The sequence below is a fragment of the Dermacentor albipictus genome, chromosome 1 (genome assembly GCF_038994185.2).
Source record: "Dermacentor albipictus isolate Rhodes 1998 colony chromosome 1, USDA_Dalb.pri_finalv2, whole genome shotgun sequence".
NCBI classification, from domain to species: domain Eukaryota; kingdom Metazoa; phylum Arthropoda; class Arachnida; order Ixodida; family Ixodidae; genus Dermacentor; species Dermacentor albipictus.
Window position 1 is genome coordinate 41,479,290 of NC_091821.1, and position 13,434 is coordinate 41,492,723.

Here is a 13,434-nt window from a genome sequence, read left to right on the forward strand (position 1 = left end):
AAAATGGCATAGTTTCGGTACCTGCGCACGTGACTGCACGAGTGTGGGAACAAGCTGACAAAGCGGAAGTACATCTCTCTTGCTTCAGTGCGAAGTAAAGCAGAAAACACGCAGACATTCCGTTTGTGTGTTTTATTATTTCTCTAAACTTCAATTCGTCAATTCAAGCAACGGATCACACAAATAACAGATGGTGCCTTGAATAATTCTCGAAGTCACGTGTCGCCATGAGCAACGTCACACTGCGGACTCGAGTACATAGACGCAAGGCTGCAAGTGCATCACCATCCGGCTTGGAGCGCAGCGGTCGTGAGGAGGAGGAAAAAGGGTGTTTGGTTTGAAATTTCAGATCTTTCCACAGCGCATAGCAATGTAGTACTTTGCACACACAATCTTTATCACGCAATGTTTGCTCTGCGTTTGTCAGCTCAAAATGGCCAGACCTGATGAGGGGCCCTTTAGGTGAAGCTCAACGTTAGCGAATGGGAGCTCATGCAGGTAATATACAAATTCTATACTCAGCTACCCTACTCTTTGAACTCGGCATCCATAGTACTAGTTGACTTGCATCATCACCTAGGCATCACTATTACAAATGGGCTTACTTGGTCTTAATACATAGATAAAATAGAACCTGGTACATCAAAATCTTTTGTATGTATAATATGAAACATTGAGTTGTGCACTGTCTCCACTTAAAAGCTAGCCTTTGAAACCTTTATACAACTGAAGCTTGAATGTGATTGTGTCCTCATCAAGAGTCCTCATCAAATATACTTAACACATTTGAAGCAATTCAAAATTGGGTGTTTATCATATTTACATGCATTTGTCAGCAGAGCATTGCGCAAATTATTGGGTCTGCTGGACTCTATACATCTTGTATCCGATTTTGTATGCCCCTTCTCTCTGTAATGCCTCTAGCCCTCAGAGTACTGAAATAAATAAACAAATAAACCACCACCACAGAATCACCAGACTTTGCCTCTTTCATAAACTGTACTCTATTTCAATCATTTACATGGAAAACTTCTTATCTTGCCCACGTGCACCTCATGGCTGCTTCTTAATTTTTGAATGTTTTAGTACACAGCGTTTACAGGGTTCGATTAACAGCTTCAGTCGGTCATTTTTACCATTAGCAATTGAAAATAGAATAAGCTACATCATCAAATTATCAACGAATGTAACCTCCTGATATTCAAGCAATTATTGACAGTTTGTGTCAGGAATTAATACTCAAAATTATGCCACTTACACTCTTCTGAGCCTTATAAAATGTATAGTTGTTGTGCATGTTGGTATAGCCATGCTCTCATGTATCTTTTCTTTGATCCCCCCTCTTATGTAGTACCTTACGTAAGAATCGAATAAGTGATGATGATAATAAACTTGAACTTCTGCTAATTTGTGCCGACAAGCTTACTGTTTGCAGAGTCACTGTGGACTCTTGGTAAATCACACTTTGATACAGCTGAACTGTAATGAACTATTTGCGCTTTCTGAACTGATATCAGTACAATTTAATGATTTCGTAGGCTAGGAAACACAGTGAATGCAGCTTTAATCCTGATTCAACGAAGTTGCTCGGGAATAAGGAAGAAAAAGGTGGTTATTGTAAATATCTGTTGTTATAATGCTTTCAGATTTATTGCTGGTGTATGCCAGCAGTCATGTTTTATTATGATAAAACTGTTCACTTGGGATACAAAATGGCATGTTTCAATGTTGCGTTCATCTGTGTAGGCTGTTCTGGAACAATCTCCAAAGATGAAGGCAGCACCACCAAACATGAGGTTAAACAATTTTTGAGATGCTCAAAAAACAGTTTGAATGGGACAGTGGCTTTGAAGTTAATGCATGAAACTTTCTCGAGAGTCAAGGATTCAAAAGGAGGAGAGTCTTTGCATGTTACCAAAGCTTCCATATTAGCATTAGACCGAATATGAGATGCCATTATTTTCCTTAGGCAATGTGGTGCTCTTCTTGAAGAATATAGAAATGCACTGAATGTAGTACTACAGTAAGTGAATGCTAAAACCTGCACAACAATTACATTTTTTCTCCACAAAAGCTTTTTTTTGTTTTTTTTGCAAGATTTTTTTACTTTTTTAGCTTTCTTGGTCTTCATAGCTCCCTATTTAATGAAGTAATTTTCAGTGCCAATCAGCCTGGTTGAACTGACATTGAATTTTAGTTTTGAAAAAAAAGAGTACAGCTCCAAAGCCAGTAACATTAGCTCTTTGTTCCATAAAGGTTTCATTAATATCTTGCACTCTCAGCATTCACAATGTACACCTGCTTCTGTATCTTTTGCTGCAGTATCAACCTGTCTAGTCAAGGTACTTCAAGTGCCCTGGTCCATGCAGCCCTGGCATCTTGCAGTCCACAACAGCAGCAGCAACAGCAGCAGCAGCAGCAGCAGTTAGGTGCTCAGGCTGCAGCACTTTATCATGCAGCCAACCCTGCGATGGCCAGCATACCTCACTGGGCAGCCCCAATGGCAGCACCGCCATTTCCAGTTGCCCGTCCAAGCATTCCCCCTCCCATTCCCTACAGAGCTGTGCCTAGTGCAAGCTATGATTCAGGTAATACTAAGATTTTTTTTTTTTTTTCACAAATAAAACTGATATGCAAGTGATCATGACTCAGCAAACCCAAACATTAGAACTTAACGACTTACCAGCGCCCATAGTTAGGCAAAGTGACTCACTGTACAAGCATTAAAGGCCTCCTCACCAGACTCCATACGAAATTTCGGTTAAACTCGGGAAGTTCTAAGGTGCCATCAAGGGAGTCTGCTACCAAAATAATTTTTCAAATTGCTTCATTATTAGAGGAACCCGCCATGGTTGCTTAGTGGCTTTGGTGTTGCACTGCTAAGCATGAGGTCGCGGGATCAAATCCCGGCCAAGGTGGCCATATTTCGATGGGGGTGAAATGCAAAAACACCCGTGCAAATAGATTTAGGTGCACATTAAGGAATCCAGGTGGTCAAAATTTATCCGGAGTCCCCACTACAGCATGCCTCATAATCAGATCGTGGTTTTGGCATGTAAAATCCCATAATTTAATTTTTTTAATTACGAGCTAGAAGATATTGAAATGTCATGTTCCCATACTACTAGGAAGTGATTTTCACTGCCAACGGAGACTAGCATCCGCAAGTGACATTCCTTCCCTGTCTTCTATACGAAAGCCGAGGGACCGTGTTACGTTGATGTCACAAGCTTTGCTTTTTTCTTCTCTTCTTTCTTTTTTCTGCACGGCGCGCTTCCAGTGGTGGCATATCGCATACTGTATTGGATGATTTACTGAAGTTACTTGCCATAGTCTGCGATGTTGCAGGCAGTACATCTAATGTAAAGGCATTTGTGCATGTGACCTTGACTCATCGGAAATGGGGCTCCCTTGAAAGGAAGGAGGGGTGAGCGTTTCTTCACAATTTTGGCTGTTTTTGCACTGTGCATTGCTTCGATACTTTGTGGACAGGATCGTCGGTGCATGATCTATGCGCTGTGCTTGTCAGTTTGCAATGTCCAGATGTGGTGAGGGACCCTTTAAAGAAATAGTTGTTCAACCCTCAGACTTCGAATAGTTTTAGATAGAAGTAACCTATTAAAAAAAAAGACCCACATAATCACATTTTGGCACAGTTTCAAGTGAAGAGTTTGTCACAGCAGCTGTGATTAAAGAAACGACTCTTCATCTGCACTTCTCCCACCTGTACAAGATGTCTTGATTCTAAACTCCCTATGCTACTCTAGCTCTGTATTGTCTAATGAAAAAGAATGTCCATAACCAACACTACAGTAAACCTTTGTTAGCTTGAACTCTGATGTCTGAAATATCGTTTAATCAAAATTTTTTTCTGGCCATGGCATCAACTCGTGTGTTTTTCACCCCTTATTTCAAAATGTTTTTGTGCTCAACTCCAGATATCTCAGCATCTTTACTTCAAAATACCAAGGAAGAGGTAACATGGAAGCGTTAGCAGCGTCACTAGCACTCACTTTTTACCCAGCAGCAGCCCACCAGCTGAGCCAGACGCCATGCTGGGCCGTGCTCCCCATTGAGCTTTTCCCTTTGTTTCTGTCTATGCGTGCACTTGCTCAGCTGTTCACTGCCACTGTATTGCAACCTCGCACAATAAGGGTAAACTGGGAGCCGAAGTCTTTCTTTTTTCTCTCTCATTAGGATGCTGTCATTGACGCATCAGTGGGATCACAGTGTATTAGTTGCAACTTTCATCAAGATGACAGGCACTTTGGATCAGGGGCAATCAGCCCATGCGCTGCGACCAAGAGAAACCAGCATGCAAGCCCGCAGCGTTTTTAACAAAATCGCGGCTTAATAAGAACGCCCACTTCATGCTCACTTGGATGTGAGGCGTAAATGCCGCATCACTCGAGGGCATCTGCTAACAGCATGACACTTAGACTGTTCTGCAGTTCAGTTTCAGTTTCTGAAGTGAAATTGTGCATAATTAAAAAGTAACAGCATCAGCTTTTTGGGTGTCATGATTGGTCTGGAACCAGTCATGCTCGCATGACTGGCTTCAAAAATTGCATTAAAGGGCCCCTCACCAGCTGACATAGCAAATTTTGGTTATAAGCTGGAAGTTGTTGCGTGCCCTCTAAGGAGTGTTCTACTGCAAGGATTTTTCAAAGGAGTATATAATAGCAGAGATAGAAATATTTGAAGGGACGCGAACCCATGATTTCATTAGGCGAGCGTCACCGCCAACAAGACACTCTCTCCATTTGCCCCGTCTAGCCCCTGCAAGCGATATTCCTTCCCTGCTTTCTCCCATACCGGAGCCAAAGGATCACGTGACGAATACGTCACGAGCCCCACCTTTTTTTTTTTTTTTTCACTCGCATTTTCGCTGAGTGACGCACTTCTGGTGATAGTCTCGCGCGCGAGCTGCGGTGTTTGTCTCGTTTCGTGCAGTGGATGATTTTGTGCACTCTGCACGAGAACACCTCATTAGCAGTATAAGTCTGTGCCACAATCACAAGCACTGAGGCAGGCATGAGAGGATGAAAGAGCATGATCACGGTGCTGGAACATGGTAGAAAATTACGTAGTTTTGTTCTCTGTGTGCGCTACTGCACAATATGGGAAAAGCAGACGAAATGGAAGTACATCTCTCTTGCTACGGTACAGAGTCAAACAAAAACACAGACATTTGGTTTGTATGTTTTATTACTGCTCTAAACTTGTTTAGAAAAATAATAAACTGTTGCTTCAATGGACGAAATATTGTCTCTTGAAGTAGCAGATTAAAAAAATGATTGATGTTGCCTTGAATAAATCTCAAATTCACGTGTCACTATGAGCGCCATTACAGCACTGCCATGTATGTGCGCACACTTGCGAGAGAGACGTCGACTCTGTGGCTGGGAGTGTGGCACCTGCGACTACAAGGGCAAATGGCATTTGGTTTGAAATGTAAGCTCTTTCCACGGCACGTAGGGATGTAATAATTTAGCAGTCATGATCATTAGCGCGCATTGTAGGCACTGCGCTTGTCAGCTCAAAATGGCCACATCTGGTGAGGGTCCTTTTAGATCAATCGTCTGGGCTTAGTGCCAATGACCAAGAATATTACTGGTGACATGTTGAAAAGGCTCCATGTGTTGTATGCATGGCCAGTGGGCTTCTATTTTCGTGATTTCGTTTATCTCAAAACTCTGCTTGTCTCGAAATCTTTTCCGGTTTTCACAGCTTCGAGTTAAGAGGGCTTTACTGTACATCCTTGTTTACTGCACACAGCCTCAACTCCATAGCACCTAAGCTTGGGCAATATGGGCTGCGCCTGCTGCCAGCAGCAACCCAGTGCATAGGATATACAGACTTATTATGTGGACTAACTTTATTATGTGGACTAGCTAACCTGCACAGAGTTCGTTCCTCAAGTTGATTTGCAATTTCCGTTGAGATTGACAATGTGAAGCGATGACAAAGACACCACCTCGTTAGGGTGTCGTCTTTGTAGTTTGTGTGTTTGCCTGACATAAACTGCATGGAATCTGCTCTTCTTGTGGGTGGAGTTGGCCTGTAATTTATGCTATGCAATTTTATCTGTTGCACAGGCATGCTCCGTTCACAAGGGCAACTGCCATTGCAGGCACAGCCACAGTGGAACACATCCTGTGTCCCTGTTCTTCCAATCTCTTCTTTGTCTAGTAAGTGTCTTTTCTTTCTTTCTTTTTTTTTTGTGAACGAAATGGGCACTGTAAATGTACAGGGCCAAACATCTGTTAGATTATTTTGCATGACTTATTGTTCTCTCTTTCCAGTAAATTACAGTGAAAAAGGTTTATGTTGAACAGTGCTGTGATCACGAAATAATTCAGTATTGCCAAAATTCAGCGTAAAAAATTTCAAACGAAACAGGCCAATGAATAAAAAGTTTTCAAGGTTGGAAGCTCATAATTGAACAAACACTTATTTAGAACATTCAAACCATTTATTGAGGGGAGAACAACTGCTGCAGAAAGGCTTGTTTCTTGTAAATACAGTCACAGATGGATAACTCGTTTTCAGCAGAGGCCACGTATAATAAGTCTGAATAATCAGGAGTCTAAAAACACATTTGCCAAACTATTATTTTAATGTGATTAGCATTCTTAGCGTACTTCACGCACTTTCCAGGTGCTGTCTATCTGTGTCGCTAACCATTTTCCCACCAACCTGCATCACTGAGTAGGCCATGGTCAAATGGGTAGGACATCGAGCAGTTGTGCTGAGAAGGAAATGGGTGAAGTGCGATTGCATGTGGAGGTAACTAAACAGTGACTGAAATCGCACAAATTCAAAACAAAGTAAATATCTATGAAGGAACATTACTGACCGCACTACCCAAGTTTGGCAATTCTTTCGGAGAGGGCAATCAGTAGTTGCTGATACTGCCATCTCGGGTTGTGACTGCTACTTCTATTATTAATCTTGTACAATCATTGTGATGTTTGGCTTTAACACTCGCATCTTGAAACTGTGGAACGCAACCACATTGAGTGCAATGCAGGACAAGGAAACCCTTTGGGCCTTTTTTGCCTTCAGATTGTGTTCTTTCAGCCAAATGTTCGCACATCTTTTGGTGCGCTCTACATACACAGTAGAGAGGGATATCATACACAACTCTTTCAGAACAATAAAAAAAATTGGTGTTTATACTTACCAAGCATGCATTCCTTTCTTTCCTATCTAGTTATGGTGTGCCACATAACTATTGTGTGGTTCTGGAAGGTGCCAATCTTGACATTTGATTGGGAGACAGAGAAAGAATTACGATAAAAAGGATTTCTCAGTGGCCTAAGTAGAGGTGAGGGTCAATGGTGAGGATCATAAAGTAAGTAAACAAGCAAGGAAATATAAAATAAAGAACATGATCGTAACTTTCTGGTCTATCCGTCCTCGTGCATGACTCCCATACAGAATTTATAGCTTGCTGGGCATCAGCCTGACAGGGTGGCACAGTCCATGCCTCTGGCGCGATAATGCCACATCCCCTTCTTTCTCGCTATCACAAGATTAGTTCAGTCTTGCAATAGGTATCTGACTGTCGGATGAGCACCAACGTTGCGATGCGCATGCAAGCTTTAACCTAGTCACTTTTGTGGCCGCCTGGATTTCAAGAACATTTGCTTAAGAGCCAAGCATTTGTCAGTTATCTTATTTGCATAACATTTCCTTTGGCAGGTCAGTATCGCAGCTATCAGGCTGCTGCTCTACAACAGCTAACATCTCAAGCTTACTCAAGGTGAGAATGACTTTGCTCTTGTGTCGGATGGTAAGCAGCAATCATTTCATCACAGCACTAATGAGAATTCCTTTCTGTATAATCTCCAGAATGGACATTTTGACCAGTACTAGAAGCAGGGTACGACATCACCATGTACACATTAGCTTAGCTTTTTCCGTGCCAACTTTTTTTTCTTTTTTTGTTAGATAACCACCAAAGTTTTCAAAACTTTTTTATGACTGATTCATTGTAAACAGATTTCATTATTGCAATATCAGCAGTTTATTTGTTGCTATTGGTTGTCATTTACTGGCACTTATTATTGGGATAGCAATTATATGGACACCCCAGGCGAATTTTCGCCGTAGCTGTAGTGTTCCATATAAAGGCCAAGTACAATAACATCACAGCTGTATGCTGTAGGTGCGAGCAAAAGCTTGCGATGGTGAACCGAGTAGGATGGTGGCTTGTTGCAGTGGTGTCTTCTAGTGCTTGCAAGGAAGGAAGGCAGGGAGAGTGTACACCTTCTTCTCTCGTGAGTCTGGCAGTATTGGCAGAGTCTGGCAGTCTGGCAGCAGAGTCTGGCAGAGTCTGGCAGTATTGAAAATAAATAATGAATAAAAAGTGAATGCACATAGCAGTATGGTTTCTGTCAATGTGTTGTCAACAATAAATAGTGTGTTCCGGGAGCTGCATTGTTTTTTTGATTGCCCCCATTTTCATAGTGACAGAACTCATTTGTTCTAATTTCTATAATGGTTAGAAAATTATGTATATAAAGATGGGGACACAAGTCCTGGGTCTATTCGGTAGAGTCATTGTTTGTTGCAGCATGTGCATCCATACTGTATCTTTACATATGTATGTCATGACTAGGAAACAGCAGAAGAGAGCACATTTAGAGACTATGCACTGTGTATGTTTGCAGCACGTCTAGTCAGGCTTGTGCAAGCTGGAAGCAAGAAAATACCAGTGACATGAAAAGTAGCAATACGGAGAGACGCAGGAGCTCCTATCGGAGCAGGGACAGGTATGGTTTGTTCTATTTTTACTATATTGGTGGGGCTCTACACATTCAGGTTTTGGCCACTAGAACACCTGTGAGCAAATGTATACAGACCACAGGCTCACAGTAAAAACTGCATTTATTCGTAATTCAGATACATGAACTGAAATTGATATGTGTACTGGAAAGTTCGCAATGCCAGGCTTAGGACTGCAGTCAGATGGAAAAGAAGATTGCTTTATCACTGAATTTCTGGTCCATATGTTTTTGCTTAGAGAAGTACATTAATGAACAAAACTTGAACGAAACCTGAAGTGGAATACAGCTGAATGAATGACGGATAACGATGCCACCCAGAAGTTCCCGCAGTGGCTCGCAGTAAGTCGCTAATTTTGACGGCATATGCTTGCGCTTAAGTTCATATTTTATTGCGGAAGTTAACCTACTTTCTATTCTAACTGAACCAAAGACTGAACTTAGAAAGTTCTGGGGCTTTTTACAGAGCCATAACGGCTGAAATACGAGAAAATAGTACTGAAATTCATGATAGTGCTTGCACTTAAATTTCTTTAGTGGAATATCTGTTTTATGAACACATCTTGTTAATAAAACTTTTATGCATGAAAAGTGCATTCATTCTGCCTTTTGTTTATGTGTTACATATGATAAAATATTGAGCGCAGTAGTTCCTTCAGAAAAGAAAAATCAGGCGTAACCTACAATAAATACCTATTTTCCCCGTCGTAGAGAAAAAGTTAAGCGAGAATGAGGCATGTATATCTGTATATCTTGACCACTTGCTCAAAAAAGATGGGCAGCATTCATTAGTTTTCCAGCACCTGCATTTACTATTATTCTTTATGAAAGGGCAAGCTTTAAGGAAACGTCGGGTTTAACCCAACTTTCGTAAGTTTTGTTCGGGGTGTAAAAAGGGAGAGTTAGGGGTTCTACCGAAAACGAAGGACCCTGTGTATATGTAGAGATGGGCTTTTTTAGTTTCTACCCACAAAAAAGAATTTTTCATTTAATATCGTTTTCCAAAATAACTTTCACTGTCTTTTTTTCAGTAGCTGGTTATATTTTTCTGGTATATAGATTATTTACTCATTTTGTTGACAATAAAACATACTGTACGATAGCAGATGTGGCACTCCAACACTGTATTTCATCCAATACTCACAATAACAAAAAGAGAGAGGTGATAAGGGAAAGGTACGGAGTTTAACCAGGTTTTGGCTGATTAGATATCCTGCTCTGAAGAAGGGCAAAAGGGGTCTAAAATGTGAGTAAAAGGAGAGAGAAAAAGTTTGCAGTGCACGCACACATGCTCAAGTTCAGTCTGTCATGAGCGGTTATATAGGCTGGTCAATTTCGAGAAATGCAGCAGCACTTTTGTGGCTTTGCACATGCATGAGGCAACAGTCCTCGTATCTCTTCTCTAGATGGCCTGTCATGCAAGTGCCCTAAAGCTGTCTGGAGGACAAGCCTCTGATTTTGTGTGATGGGCAATCGCACAACAGGTGCTTTAAAGTTTCTTCGGTGCCTTGTCTGTTACAGTTGCCAATGTCTGCCATTCCAATTCGGAATGAATAGCTGTTCATAGAAAAAGCATGTATTCGCACATAAAACGGTAAGGTTTCTTTATGTCATGTAAAAGTGAGTATAAGTTCTATTCCATACAGTTAACTGCCATTAATTCGACCCTTACAGAATCATCGAAATTGATCGATTTGGCAGTTCAAATGCAGAAAAAGGTGTGAAAACACACTGCTGATTCGTTTGGCAGTATTTGCCCCATTCTAATATGCCCCTGAATCAAATGCACACACATTTTTGTGTCCATAAAATTATGGGGTTTTACGTGCCAAAACCACTTTCTGATTATGAGGCACGCCGTAGTAGAGGACTCCGGAAATTTCGACCACCTGGGGTTCTTTAATGTGCACCTAAATATAAGTGCACGGGTGTTCTCGCATTTCGCTCCCATCGAAATGCGGCCGCCGTGGCCGGGATTGATCCCGCGACCTCGTGCTCAGCAGCCCAACACCATAGCCACTGAGGAACCACGGCGTGAGCGAAAAATCCCGGCAGGCAATTCATAAACAAAAACAACTTGCAACATGGGCTGCGTAGGAATCGAACCAGGGTCTCCGGAGTGTGAGGCGAAGACGACTCGGCCACAAGTTCTACGCTTCAAAGCGGTTCAGAAGCGCCTCTAGTGAATGCGGTGTTGTCTTAAAAACGTGTTTAGAAAGTTATACTGTGGTGTATATCGGTAATTATGAGCATGTAACTTACAGAAGTTGCAGTTACACGAGTAGCGAAGTGCGTTTCCGCTACATTTCTTCTTCGCTTTCCGCACACGCAGAGCCATCTTGCGGCAAACACAGAAGACCCCCTCCTCTCAATGTACGGCGCTGCCCCGACAGGTGGCGCGCATTGGGGCTGTGCGGGGACCGGTGCAAGGCGCGTCGCAGCCCCGACTCCCTCTCCCCTGACAACGCTTCGCCGTGCTCCCCCACGGGTTGCAGAATCAAGCGTCCTTCCTTTCTTTAGATCTCTATCTATATATCTCTCTGCCAGTGCCGATTACGACGTTTGGCTGGCGTAGATCGTTTCTCCCTCTGAGACACCGAGCTCTTTGGTTCGTTCCGCTTGCTCAGGCACACGTTTCGTTGCTGCACCGAATGCTGCGTTGCTTGATGCTCACCGCGTGATTGGTGTGTGCAAAGTCCGATGCGGGGCGCCTCGTAAGTGATCGCTGCACCGTAGCGCATTGTCTTACACCCCTTGGCGGGTCGACGGGAACGCTGTCGCGTTTCACTCTTGAAGGCGAAGCTTAAGCGTCCTCCAATTTTTGTGTCCGTAGTAGAAAACTAATGCACAGATAACATTTAAGCTCGTAAACAAAGTAGGCATCAAATGCGCACACCCGACATTTTTAGCAAGAAAAATGAGCAAGGGTCTCATATGTATATTGCACAGTGTAATAGTTGGGGTCGGGCATGTAAAAAGGGGTAGCTTGCCCATGCCATCATCCGACTCATCCACACTGAGGGCATCAGCAGCCTATTTTATGTCCACTGCAGGATGAAGGCCCTCCCTGCGATCTCCAATTACCCTTGTCCTGCTCCAACCGATTCCAACTAGCGCCCGCGAATTTCCTATTTTTATCGCTCCACCTAGTCTTCCGCCATCCTCGACTGCGCTTCCCTTCTCTTGTCACTCATTCTGTAACCCTAATGGTCCGCCTGTTATCTAGCCTACGCATTACATGACTTGCCCAGCTCCCATTTTTTTTTCTCTTATGTCAATTAGAATATCGGCTATCCCCATTCACCTTCTGACCCAAACCACTCTCTTTCTGTCTCTTAATGCTATGCCTAGCATTCTTCGTTCCATCGCTGTTTGCGCGGTCCTTAACTTGTTCTCAAGTTTCTTTGTCATTCTCCAAGTCTCTGCCCCATATGTGAGCACCGGCAGAATGCACTGATTGTGCACCTTTTTTTTCAAAAATAATGGTAAACGTCCAGTCAGGAGCTGACAGTGTCTGCTGTATGTGCTCCAACCCATTTTTATTCTTCTGTAAATTTCCTTCTCATGATTAGGGTCCCCTGTGATTAGTTGACCTAGGTAAATGTACCAATTCACAGAGTCTAGAGGCTGACTGGCGATTCTGAACTCTTGTTCTCTTGCCCAGTTATTCATCATTATCTTTGTCTTCTGCATATGAATCTTCAACCCCACTCTTTCACTCTCTCAGTAAAGGACCTCAATCATTTGTTGTAACTTGTCTGCAGTGTTGTTGAATAGAACAATGTCATTGGCGAATCGAAGGTTGCCAAGATATTCGCCATTGATCCTTACTCCTAAGCCTTCCCAGTTTAATAGCTTGAATACTTCTTCCAAGCACGCAGTGAATAGCATTGGAGAGATTGTGTCTCCCTGTCCGACCCTTTTCTTTATAGGTATCTTCCTACTTTTCTTGTGTAGAATTAAGGTAGCTGTGGAATCTCTGTAGATATTTTCCAAGGTATTTACGTAAGCGGTCTGTACTCCTTGATTACATAATGCCTCTATGACTGCTGGTATCTCTACTGAATCAAATGCGTTTTCGTAATCTATGATGCCATATGGAGAGGCTTATTGTACTCTGCAGATTTCTCGATTACCTGACAATGGCATGGATAGGATCTAATGTAGAGTATTCCTTCCTGAAGCCAGCCTGTTCCCTTGGTTGACTAAAGTCCAGTGTTCCCCTTATTCTACTGGAGATTGTTTTGATGAATATTTTATATAATACTGGGAGTAAGCTAATGGGCCTAGAATTTTTCAATTCTTTAACATCTCCCTTTTTGTGGATTAGTATAATGTTTGCATTCTTCCAATAAAGATGTCCTATTGAGGTCACCATAAAGGTCAGGCACAAGCATTCCAACTGGTAAAGTTTGAATTATCCAGTGAAGGTCAAATTTAGGATTGCAATAACGAAAGTTTGGGCCATTAGAAATGCATGGGGCCAGCCGGGACCGTAGGTCGCAATCGAAATAGTTAATTAATAGGAGTTGATTTAACGAAAGTCTACTGTATATAGGTCCATGATATGCACGCGCTGGTTAGTGAACTCCGGTAAACTATTTCATTTATTTAAAGTAGAGGTCCTGTGCAGCGTCTGTCC

General features: G+C 42.4%; 1 protein-coding gene across 4 annotated transcripts in view; it reads left to right on the forward strand.

Annotated features, from left to right (window-relative positions):
* drosha (ribonuclease 3 drosha) overlaps positions 1–13,434 on the forward strand; it is a 213,848-nt gene that overhangs the window by 8,707 nt on the left and 191,707 nt on the right. For all 4 annotated transcript variants that reach the window (XM_065438063.2, XM_065438068.2, XM_065438088.2 and 1 more), the window contains exons 2-5: positions 2,323–2,588; positions 6,099–6,191; positions 7,708–7,768; positions 8,679–8,780. In XM_065438063.2, coding sequence (XP_065294135.1) covers positions 2,323–2,588; positions 6,099–6,191; positions 7,708–7,768; positions 8,679–8,780 — 522 coding nt within the window. The remainder of the gene's footprint in view (positions 1–2,322; positions 2,589–6,098; positions 6,192–7,707; positions 7,769–8,678; positions 8,781–13,434) is intronic.